At 37.1% G+C, this 11872-nt stretch overlaps 3 protein-coding genes and 2 non-coding genes across 8 annotated transcripts; 3 read left to right on the forward strand and 2 right to left on the reverse strand.

Annotated features, from left to right (window-relative positions):
• Window positions 1–1445: 1445 nt before the first annotated feature.
• On the forward strand, window positions 1446–4891 carry LOC119983763 (beta carbonic anhydrase 5, chloroplastic). 3 transcript variants are annotated; one of them, XM_038827489.1, is made up of 9 exons: window positions 1446–1800; window positions 1879–1946; window positions 2483–2644; window positions 2739–2787; window positions 2940–3053; window positions 3165–3218; window positions 3517–3599; window positions 3714–3819; window positions 4432–4891. In XM_038827489.1, exons 1-9 carry the CDS (start codon window positions 1687–1689, stop codon window positions 4633–4635), a joined length of 954 nt encoding a protein of 317 aa, XP_038683417.1. In that variant the 5' UTR covers window positions 1446–1686; the 3' UTR covers window positions 4636–4891. The 3 variants fall into 3 exon arrangements, with proteins under 3 accessions (XP_038683417.1, XP_038683418.1, XP_038683419.1); XM_038827490.1 differs by having other exon boundaries at window positions 1726–1800; window positions 2329–2644; window positions 4432–4691; XM_038827491.1 differs by lacking the exon at window positions 1446–1800 and having other exon boundaries at window positions 1898–1946; window positions 2287–2644; window positions 4432–4691.
• A 703-nt stretch (window positions 4892–5594) lies between these two features.
• LOC119984726 (protein PELPK1-like) lies at window positions 5595–6300 on the forward strand. 2 transcript variants are annotated; one of them, XM_038828810.1, is made up of 2 exons: window positions 5595–5914; window positions 5960–6300. In XM_038828810.1, exons 1-2 carry the CDS (start codon window positions 5675–5677, stop codon window positions 6050–6052), a joined length of 333 nt encoding a protein of 110 aa, XP_038684738.1. In that variant the 5' UTR covers window positions 5595–5674; the 3' UTR covers window positions 6053–6300. The 2 variants fall into 2 exon arrangements, with proteins under 2 accessions (XP_038684738.1, XP_038684737.1); XM_038828809.1 differs by having other exon boundaries at window positions 5595–6300.
• A 292-nt stretch (window positions 6301–6592) lies between these two features.
• Window positions 6593–6708, forward strand: LOC119984919. The gene has a single exon (XR_005465016.1). It is a non-coding gene; the product is annotated as a U5 spliceosomal RNA (small nuclear RNA).
• A 2020-nt stretch (window positions 6709–8728) lies between these two features.
• LOC119984920 lies at window positions 8729–8847 on the reverse strand. Its single transcript, XR_005465017.1, has one exon. It is a non-coding gene; the product is annotated as a U5 spliceosomal RNA (small nuclear RNA).
• Window positions 8848–9035: 188 nt separating this feature from the next.
• LOC119984781 (protein PELPK1-like) lies at window positions 9036–9734 on the reverse strand. Its single transcript, XM_038828892.1, has 2 exons — window positions 9443–9734; window positions 9036–9352 (listed from the first exon to the last, which is right to left on the reverse strand). The coding sequence occupies exons 1-2, from the start codon at window positions 9671–9673 to the stop codon at window positions 9251–9253; spliced, it is 333 nt and encodes a 110-aa protein (XP_038684820.1). The 5' UTR covers window positions 9674–9734; the 3' UTR covers window positions 9036–9250.
• Between the last annotated feature and the right edge of the window lie 2138 nt (window positions 9735–11872).

The raw sequence follows: 11872 nt of genomic DNA on the forward strand, positions 1-11872 counted from the left end.
CTCATGGGCTTGTGGTCCTATGGCTCAAAACATTTATGGATCATTGCTGTCATTTCTGCTGCTGATATGATTGAGATAATTCAATATTATTTTTTCTTTCCTTCTCTGAATGTGTTTTCTATGTTGTAGATAGGATATGATAGCATTCATTTAACAAATAGTACATGTATATGCATACGTTCTTCTGTGCTACTATTCAGAACCCTGCATACTGAACCTATGATCTGATCTGTATGGAAATAGTGGTAGACTGAATCCAGTCTGACTGATAGTTGCTAATTCGTCAATATCCATTACGCACTGCGTCAAATCATTATCCAACTGTTGGAATATCTGATCTGGGACAATTTGCACTTGCTTTTTGTTAATGCAATTGGTTTGGGGTCCTAGCAATGCCTGTGTTCTTGATTGTTTCTTAGCCCCTGCTCTTCCTAATAAAAAAAGGAAAAGAGAATTCAGACACCAGCTTATATCTATATGTAATGTGAGCAGTGAGCATGCATTGGCTTCATTCTCATTGATCAGGGCTCAAGGTGAGGTTCTCTCCTCTGATTCTCCTTAAAGTGGTAAGCTGTGTTGGAGACAAATAGTAACTAGTAAGATGAAACACAGGTAATTGATGCTCCAGTTTCTTTTTTCCTGTTATTATGCTTGACTTTCTAGTCTGTGCTCTATATTCATTGTTTGTAGTTTGTACTGCTTTAATAGGATGAACTTCTGCTTTAATTGAAATGTGAAAAGAAATGGGAAGTGATTTGGATACTATGACAACTCATATGTTCTGTAATAACATAAAGCTGCTTTTGTTTCTGTCTCCATTTAATTCTGTTACTGGGCTTGTTGGGTGGGCCTATTATTGGGCTTGATTAGATGAGAATCGAGCCCATCAATCAGACCCTAAGTTCGTAACGCGACTCGGGCCTCATTATATATGTTTCCCTCAATTTCTTGATTTACTTTCATTAATTACCTCAATTTACAATTCCATGCTCGACCTTCGAGTGACTTGGACATGCGGCGGTTAAAAATACCAACTTTGATGTTTTGAGTTTTGAGTTTTGAGTTTATCGGTTCTTGTGGATACATTGGACTCGTACAACTTTTTTTTTTAAGCCGTCTCACTAAATGATACTTAAGTACAAGAAAGGTCTAATTGGAAAATGATAAAGATTTTAACAATTAATATCCCGTTTATCTCAGCTTATCTCGTTTATTACTCAACTGTTGAGTTGGACGTACAAGATTCAAATTAATTCGTGAACTCATTTATATTTCACATATAAAATTTCATGTGTACGACTCAATTAGTTTTACTGTTTTACCAGCAGATTTTATCATCCGCTAATTTTTCAGCTAATAAGTAATAAACTAATAACATGTTCTTTGAGATTATCAATCTATGTGGGGCCAGTCATGGGGGGATTTTATTGTTCTCTATCTGTCTTGACTCTGTAGCGGGGCAAAAGTTGGGTTGCTTAGTTGGCAACTGAAATGAAGGGACACTTTGCCCTTACCTGGGTTTCTCCGTCATTCTTGGAGACAGGACAGCCATGTGTTGTCCGATGGATCCAACCACACCCACTTATTTAACACCCCTTCTCTTCTCATTTCTCTGACATACTTTCTGACTGGCGGCCTTCGTTTCTTGATTCAGAGCCTTCGGATCCCCAGTCTTTCTTTTGGCGAATGGCGTTTCTTGCACCGGCTTCTGTTTCGAAGGACCCCTTGCTCTCCTCTTCCCTCAATCGACCAACCATTTCTTCCGCGGATCTTCCCACAACTTCTTTGACACCACAGGCGGTAATTTTTCTTTGAATTTGTGCGTGTTAATGGAACAAATCTTGATTTAATGATGTTTTCTTTACCTTTTTGTTGCAGATCTTTTGTTCTAAGGAGAGACTAGGCAGAATTGAGCATACCCGTTTCAGATTGTGGTCTACTTTTAAGTGAGTTGGGTGTTTGCGTTTATAATTCCGTTTTTATTTTCCCTTTAATGTGTAGGATTACATAGCTGATGATTGCCAAGATTTCGTTTGTTAGTTTACTGGAAATTTAAGGTTATAGCTTCCTGCACAAGAAGAAAGAACAAAGTGTTCTTTTGGGGATTGTAATTCAGATCCTGGAGTTAATGCAATTGCAATAATTATAATATTCATTAGTTATTTACACCAAACAACAATCGTTCTGTTTTGCTTTAAAATTCTCCTCTGTGTATGAACTTGATGAAATTATCGCAGTGGTTTAGCGGTTTACCAAGAATTCTGAGTTTAGTTTTACTTCTCGGAGATGTAATCTGCTAATTTTCAGCATTGGGTGATTTATTTCTAGGGGAAGTTGTACATTTTAAGACAATGTCTGCCATTCCTTTCCACCTTCAGGATTGACCCCAAGAGATAAGCGTGCCTTCATTTTCGTTTCATTAGATGCCTTTCATTGCACTAGGAAATTGCCAGGACTATTTAATTGACTTCGTTCTTTTCAGGGGCCACCCGGATTTGAAATTGAGGGCTTCAAATGGACCTCCAGAACTGACCAAGGAATTTCAGAGCGACCAACTGAATGACGTAGCAAAAACTGAAAGCAAAAGCTTATTGTTTGACGAGATTAAAGAACGATTTCTAAGTTTCAAAAAGAATAATTACTTGTAAGCAGTGACTGACTATTTCCTAGCGTGGTTTAGCTTTGAAGAACATCTGTTTTTTTTTTTTCCCTTAATTTGACATTCAATTTCGAAACAGGAGGAACTTGAAGCACTTTGAAAATCTCTCTAAGGGTCAAGCGCCAAAGGTAATAATGCTCTTTTCAAGTTTAGTTGTTACTATTTTTTTCCTTTTTCTTGTGCATATGCTAGAAATGTTTTGATTGCCTTATATTTGGCCTTTTCTAGTTCTATATGGTTTCTGAACCAAGGGAAGTGATATCTTATAATTTGAAAACAGTTTTTGGTCATTGCTTGTGCGGACTCGAGGGTTTGTCCTTCAAACATTTTGGGATTCCAGCCTGGAGAAGCATTTGTGGTCCGCAATGTTGCAAATTTGGTGCCCCCGTACGAGGTACATTATCCTTTTCCCCAAATTAGTCATAGATTCATGTGTACTTTTCTGTGGTTAGGCATATCCACAGAGTAGCTTAAGCCACACTTCTTACCATTTTTTTTTTTGCAGGGAGGACCCTCAGAAACAAATGCCGCATTAGAATTTGCTGTAAATTCTATTAAAGTAAGTTTTCTATGTCTAAAAACTCAATTGCTTTTCTTTCCGTGTCTCTTTGAAGCCAATTTTATAGTGTAATGTTCTACTTGATTGGGATGATGATAAATTTTTCTCATATTGAACTTTTCGGAAATGTATATGTATATTAATATATGACAATCATGAATAATCATATTGAAAAATGACCGGTAACATTTGGCCCAGTGTATGTACAACAAAGTCACTTGTAAGTCACGGTTTCTCATCTGGATGGTCCCCCTTAATAGTGTCTTTGTCTCAAGAGATTTACTTATTCTTTTTGCAGGTAGAAAACATCTTAGTTATTGGCCACAGTTGCTGTGGAGGCATCCGTGCCCTTATGAGCATGCATGATGATGTAGAATCAAGGTTCTGTTATGGCAAAACATTCTTTATTTTCCTATGATCATCATATATCATCAAAAAGTAAGAAAGAAAGAGAGTTCAAATAGAATCTCATTCAACTGTTTTATTTCTTTGCAGTAGCTTCATTGGAAGTTGGGTTGGTGTAGGGAAGAATGCAAGGATAAGCACAAAGGCTGCTGCTTCTAAACTTGGTTTTGATCAGCAGTGCAAACATTGCGAGAAGGTGATTAATCTCATTGTAGAAATTATAAGACTAAATGATCCGACAAAAAAATGTTCAAACATTCACTATTGTGTTTTTGAGCTGTATGAGATTGAGAATCAACTGCTAAGATTGACACGGATGGGAAAATTTTAAAAAACTTTGAGAAAGATGTTTTAAGTAATCGTCAGGGAGATTCCAATGCTTCCTTCCTTTCTTTCTCTCTTTTATTCCCTCATTAAAAGAAGGGGTGCTTGAATTGATAAAGTTTCGACATAAAGTTCTATCAGATTTGGAAGCAATATGTGAATGCTTGTGCATGAATAACGGCTAAGTGAGGGCAGCATATCTTTTTACGTCATGATGCTTTCTGAAATGTGTAATTTATTGCCTCAACGGAACTTTGATAGAGTGGGTAGCCATCCTGAATCATCTTGCTTGTTTTCCATTAGGTTTCTGTCACAAATGGAACGTTTGGTCTTTTGTGCCTGTGACAATTTGTTACAGATATCAATTTACTGGGTTTGGTCAGCCAAAACAGTGAACATCCTCTGAAAATGTAACACATATTAGGCTTTTATGGTATGGTTCTTATCCTGATTGATTATTCCCGCTACAACCTTTCTTTTGTAGGAATCGGTGAATTTTTCTCTTTCAAACCTGCTCACTTACCCATGGATCGAGGAAAAGGTGAATGAGGGAGAACTGACCATCCATGGTGGCTACTATGACTTTGTTGACTGCACGTTTGAGAAATGGACACTAGATTATCAGGGAAGCAATCTGAAGGAGAAAAGCGGCCAGCTTGCATTCAGAAATAGATCATTTTGGAGCTAAATTTTCAGTGTCTCTTCGTACAATCTATACTTTTTTTCCTCTCGATTTTCTAGCTGTATGTACTTTACTGTTGTATAAAAACACTGGGAAACTAAAGTTATTCCTTGAAAATTCGGGGATAATAAAGAATCTGTGTTAGAAGGAGTCCAAATACATAGGATTAAGGTTGTTGTTGCCACAGATTGTAATGTACCATTGTTTGCTTGTAATATATTTCTTTTCTTCAGTAAAAATTTCACTTTGGGATGTGAAGAAAGCTACTGTTATTTCTTGAGGAGGTGCTTGCTATCTGTCTTACGATGTAAAAATCCCAGATTATAACAATACCAGCCCTAGAAGATCCACAACTTCAGGGACTAACCAACCTTCTTGTTGTGAGAGTATCATTTTACAGAGAAATGTTTTGCTAATGTTGTGGGAGAAATAATTCAACATTGCTTGGCTGTTTAAAGTAATAACACCTGAAGTGTAATCATGGTGATTTTCTCATTTTCATTCATAAGTTGTATGCTTCATGCATATGCGCTTGCCATTTTTTCTCTTCCTCCTCTCTGTTGTTCAAGCATTGAAGGATTACCATTGAGCTGGTCCAGTTGTTCGGTGGGTAGGTTAGATTGGGAAATTCTCAGTTACTATTAAAATATATTTATGGTAGATAAGAGTTTTGTCAACTTATTTTGCTAGTAGATGCTGGTTCTGTTGAAGGATTACCATTAAAATGTTGAAGAAAACTAAAGACAACATCTGTTGACATGTATCAGAAGAAACAGATGGCATGTAGAACCAATTAGGACAAACTAAGAGTTGGACAACCAGAAAAAAGGAGTGAGTATCTACTTATCTAATGACTTTCTCCAAATCATTCATCTGTATTTTTGTTGGTGAGAAGTTGAACCATAACCTCATCCTTGAAGCTTCTGTTCTCCACTTCCCATAACTATAAAAAGGCCATTGCTCATGACATCTTAAACACAAGACACAACTTCTTCGCAAACACGATCCATTCTTTCTGAAATAGTTCCGAAAATCTGCTTCAACTATGGCCTATCGTTGCTTCTCGTCCTTTATCTTTCCACTTATTTGTGTCACTCTCTCAGTGATTAGCAGCAGCGGAGATGGAGCACGCCAGCTCCTGGAGACAAAACTGCCTGAGATACCTCAACTCCCTAAGCTTGAAATACCTGAGCTTCCACCACTGCCTAAAGTTGAACTTCCACCATTACCTCATATTCCAACTCTGCCTGAATTTCCAAAGCCTGAAGTTCCAAAAATACCAGAGGTGCCTCCTTTTCCCCATCTGCCTGAAGTTCCAAAAATACCAGAGGTGCCTCCTTTTCCCCATCTGCCTGAGTTGCCTAAACCTACACTTCCTCAAATTCCACCTCTTCCCAAGGTACCCTCTGTTGACCATCCTTGAATCCTTCTTCAATAGGATTGAATTCTTGGATATGCAGTAGACATTGTTGTTCGTCTCGCGTCTATATATTGTCCAGGGAGTACATAATATATATATATGTGATTCATGTTGTTGAGATTGATATTGTATCAGTACTGTTTCTGTTGGAGTTTGATATTGTATCAGTACTGTTTCTGTTGGAGTGTGTACTCGTTGTATTTCACTCATGGTTATTGATGTTATCGAAATTATTATATATATATATATATATATATAGAAGATGGTGTTACGTACTTGAGTTTGATAGATATAAATGTGTATCAGTATTACATATGCAAATGATTTTTCGTATAGGGCATTGTTTTGATAATCAGAATCAGACACATGCGCATTAAAACGATTAGTATGTGTGTGTTGAAATTTGAAAGAGGCGTCACAAAGACAAGTAAAGAGCTTGTAAGGTGTAGAGAGTCTGAAATCCCACATCGCTAAATGAGAACAATGTGAGGGCCACAAATGAAGATAAAAAAAAAATGAGTGAGCAATATAAAAAAATCACACAGCCGTGCGATGCACACAAAGTGAACTATTCTTTCGCCTTTTACTAAAGAATACCGTGTGTGCTTCGCAAATAACGGTATACGTCATTTTTTGGAGGGTACACTCAATATGGGTTGGACCCTTAAATTCTAGTTTAATCTTTTGTCCACTTTTGTCTACTCGTGTTCCAACAAGAGTGGGAATTGGCATACGTCATTTTCTAGTTTAATCTTTTGTCTTGGACCCTTAAATTCTAGTTTCATCTTTTGTCTACTCATGTTCCAACAAGAGTGGGAATTGGCATACGTCATTTTTTGGAGGGTCCACTCAATATGGGTTGGACCCTTAAATTCTAGTTTAATATTTTGTCTACTCTTCTTCAACATGTTCCAACAAGAGTGGGAATTTGATGGGGAAATTCTCAATTTTAGGTGGGATAGTTTATGAAATATTTATATGTCTAAACTCTAATCTATATTGGTTAATAAATCTAGATTGGATTATTGAAGTACTTAAATAAACCAAATCCAAATTGATTTAAATCCGAACGAGTAAATCAAATAATAATCTAATTCGGGTTATGATCCAGACAAGGAAATTGGACAAGGTTTCTGTGTTTGGACCTATATCCAATTTTAAAGCGGATAAAAATTTTGTATTTGAAGTCGGATTTTGGACATATAACTTATGTTCGAACTTGGTTTAATCCTGATGGAACAAATTCGGTCATCCAAACCAAACAGAGTTTTGCCACCTTTACTTAAAACTTGATAGGGATTAGAGGCCCAAACTCATTAAAGTGGCTTGATTAAGGCATTGAACAAAGTTGGCCCAAAACAAACGTTCTTTGACATGAAGTCTTTGACCAACTCATCAGTTGTTTGTTGGAAGTTGAACTACCAACATGAAGCCTGTGACCAACTCACTCTTCAAACTTATCTATGCTCCACTTCCAACTGCTATAAAACTGAACCTAAACATGATAAAGTACTTAAGCACAAGCATAAATCTTTCACAATTATGAGTTTATTACACTCAGCTGTTCTCAAAGCTTCAACCAAGACCTACCATCGCTTCAATTCCTCTATCATACCATTTCTATTTGTCACTTATCAGCAGCGACAATGTTTACAACGTAGCACGCCAGCTCTTGATGACAAATATTGCCCAAGTTACCTGAGCTGCAACCATTGCCTAAGTTACCTGAGCTCCCTAAGCCTGAAATTCCTGAGCTGCCACCATTTGCCAAGGTTGAAGTGCCTAAAGTGCCTGAATTGTCGAAGCTTGAAGTGCCAAAACTGCCTGAATTGCCTAAGCCCACATTGCCAGAAATTTGTTTTGGCAAGAATTACCTAGTTAAGTTGCAGAGTTGAGATCCTTTTAGATTGTTCTAATATCTTGAAGCAAAAAAGCTACGAATCCCAGTTATATGTGTCCCAGTTATCCCAATGCTTAGTTGGTAGGCTGATCTGGTAAAAATATGAGTCCCACTTAATCACTTCAACTCATCCTCTCTCAACCAGTGTTTAACTTAGGGTTAGATGCTCCTCTCCCAACAGCCACGATTCTCTCAATGCTGACCTTTCTTCGTCTCTCTTCCAACTAATATTCTAGGGCTTTCTTCGTCTCTCTTCGAACTAATAATCAAGGGCTTTTAGCCATTAGTTGGTTTGTGGTAAAAAAAAAAGAAACATCGCATATAATTAAGGGACGAAAAGTATATTTTAGCCATTAATTAGTTTGTAGTACATAATATAAAACACTAAAATAGTTTAATAGTATTTACTATTAAGTTATTAAATTTAAGTACGTAACAGCTTAACTAAATTACTAATAATATAGTTAATACTCAATATTTATATTTTTATATTAATTTCTTTTAAATAGTCAGTGGGCAAATAATTATTAGCCAACCTTTAAGGTATTTTAAAACTATAATCCAACACATCTAGGTTATATTATCGGTCCAACTATATGGACCAATTTACATAGATTGGATGATATTATCAACCCGACTATATGGATTGATTAATTATCATTTGACCGATAAGACCAACGTCAAATTGGATGATATTATCAACCCGACTATATGGATTGATTAATTATCATTTGGCCGATAAAACCAACGTCAAAGATTGAACTAGAATTTAAGGGTCCATCCAACACATATCGAGTGGACCCTCCAAAAAGTGACGTATGTCGTTGTTCGCAGCGCACACACGGTATTCTTTAGTAAAAGGCGAAAGAATAATTCGCTTTGTGTGCACTGCACGACTGCTTGGTTTAGTTCACATGCTCCCTGTCTATTTTATCTTTGTTTGTGGCCTCGTATTGTTGTCATTAAACGATGTGGGATTTTCAGACTCTTATAAGCTCTTTACTTGTCTAGCGCCTCTTTTCACGACACACACAGACTAATAGTTTTAATCGCATATTTTTTATTCTGATTATGAAAACAATGCCATCGACGAATAATCATTTGCATATCTATAGTAACTTCAATAACCATAATTGAAGATACAAATACACACTCCAACAGAAACACTGATACAATATTAATCTCAACAACATGAATCACATATTAAGTACTCGCTGGACAATATATAGACACAAGACGAATCTCACACGACGTGGTCTACGTATTGCATATCCAAGAGTTCAATTCCATTGAAGAAGGATTCAAGGATGGTCAAGAGAGGGTACCTTGGGAAGAGGTGGAATTTCAGGAAGTGTAGGTTTAGGCAACTCAGGCAGATGGGGAAAAGGAGGCACCTCTGGTATTTTTGGAACTTCAGGCAGATGGGGAAAAGGAGGCACCTCTGGTATTTTTGGAACTTCAGGCAGATGGGGAAAAGGAGGTAGCTCAGGCATTTTTGGAACTTCAGGCTTTGGAAATTCAGGCAGAGTTGGAATATGAGGTAATGGTGGAAGTTCAACTTTAGGCAATGGTGGAAGCTCAGGTATTTCAGGCTTTGGGAGTTGAGGTATCTCAGGCAGTTTTGTCTCCAGGAGCTGGCGCGCTCCATCTCCGCTGCTGCTAATCACTGAGAGAGTGAGACAAACAAGTGGAAAGATAAAGGACGAGAAGCGACGAAAGGCCATAGTTGAAGCAGATGTTCAGAACTATTAATTTCAGAAAGAATGGATCTTGTTTGCGAGAAGTTGTGTCTTGTGTTTAAGATGTCATGAGCAATATAGTTGTGGGAAGGGGAGAACAGGAGTTCAAAGGATGAGTTGGTAGTTCAACTTCTCACCAATAAAATACAGATGGATGATTTGGAGAAAGTCCATTAGATAAGTAGATACTCACTTCTTTTTTCTGGTTGTCCAACTCTTAGTTCGTCCTAATTGGTTCTACATGCCATCCGCTTCTTCTAATTCAAACTGTGATTTTTGCCCAAAAAAATCAAACTGTGATTTTTGGCTCTTTTACCAAACACCTTCAAATGGTGAATTGGAAAGGAAAAGCAGAGGAAATTTTATTTTATTTTTACTAAGGAACTCAATCCATAGTTATACACTAAAAACCCTGTATTGGAATTGTACCAAAATTGTGGTAGATTGAAATTGCCTTTCTTATCCGACGAGAGACCAGACCACACCCTTGTAGTCTAGATTTGAAATTGCTATTGGAAGAAGTCCTAAGAAGATGGTGCTCAAAATAAATGTGTATAAAATATGAAAGGACTGAATGTAATGTCATTGGAAAAATTTTCATTAGGTTCCATGTTGCAAAACAGGTCCCATTAACTTGTTGGTCAATGAGATTTTTAGTGTACTACGATCCTGATGAATACCTCGCCACACAAGATGGGGGCCCAAGTCTAGCATCACAAGTTTGAACATAACTCTCTATTGAAAACTCAGGTTGATAATAGGAGGTTTGTCCTCCCTTATAAGCTAGACTCCAAATCTATCATCTTTCGATGTGAGATTCTCATCAGATTCATTCGACAAACGATTTGAATTAGCATATAGCTTAAAGCTTTGAGTTGCTATGTATGTATTTATTTTTTGTTAATAACCCATTTTCACTTATTCCAAGCTTCGATCGGTTGAAACTTTTGATCATCATTGTTCGAGTCTTTATTTAAGCGGCTGATTTTCACTTATCCCAAAACTTCTTATGAGTGAATAACAATTTTTCATTAAGAATTCACCTAACAAAACGTCCAACATTAAATGAAGTCCTTTTTTTTTTGATATGCGAAGGAACCAGTGGCGAAGTTGAGATGCATTGTCACTAGGGTCACACTTTCTATAATGATAAACAATTACATTATTTTATTTCTATAACAATTCACATTATTTTATTCTCTAGGTTGATTTAAATCCCATTAACAATTCACATTATTCTATATTTCTGAATCAATAATTCAAGCATGGCTCAAATAGGACAAAAATCAAAAGCATGTTTCCTGGTAAAAAGTCGTACACTCGCACAATATGTAAACTCGCACAATATGTATGGCTCAGTAGGACAAAAATTGCATTCTATATTTCTAATTTTCTATAACAACAATTCAAGTATTCAACAAAAAAGGACAAACCTTTGAAGATAATCGTGATTGAAATTCGAAAGCGAATAAGCTGTGCACAGTGCGCCTGTGCTAGCGGTGTTGTTGCAGAACATAGAGTTAATCAAGATTGAAGAAGAGAATAGTTGTCAACTATCAAGTGTAAGAGCATACTGACTACTGAGGTAACTGAGCAGTGTCGTCGTGATGCGCCCGTCGCCTGACTGCCCGCGTGCGAAGTGCGTATTGCATAGTGCTGACAACTTTTCTTTGAGAGGGAAATTAGAGAAGACTCGATGAGATAGAGATAGTCTGATAGAGTTACTAGGTTATACTCGATGAGATAGAGATAGTCTAATAGAGTTACTAGGTTATATTTCTCTTCTTCAAAAAAAATCAAAACGACACAGTATTACATATATTAATTTTTTTAAAAAAATTGAGTGGGGTTACTTGACCCCACTCTACCCTTCTATCTCTGCCCCTAGAGGGAACCCCTAGCTCAGCATGCCACTTTGTGACAGTTAGGCCAAATTCAAACCTCAGGTCACCAACCCACTCTAGCAACAGGCCTTACTGGGCTTACCCATCGTTATCGTGAGTTAAATGGAGTCCCTCTTACATGGAGTGAGGTAGTGCTCTTAGATGAGTATACTACGAGGACTTCCAACTTCACCAACTATTTTTTCCCCTTTGGTGACAAAAGAATGAATGAAGGTGATTGATAGCCAGCATTGTATTGATACAAAATCTTGATGAACAGCTAAAAGTTCATGGCCAAAGG

The sequence above is a fragment of the Tripterygium wilfordii genome, chromosome 18, assembly GCF_013401445.1.
Source record: "Tripterygium wilfordii isolate XIE 37 chromosome 18, ASM1340144v1, whole genome shotgun sequence".
Classification (NCBI taxonomy): Eukaryota; Viridiplantae; Streptophyta; class Magnoliopsida; order Celastrales; family Celastraceae; genus Tripterygium; species Tripterygium wilfordii.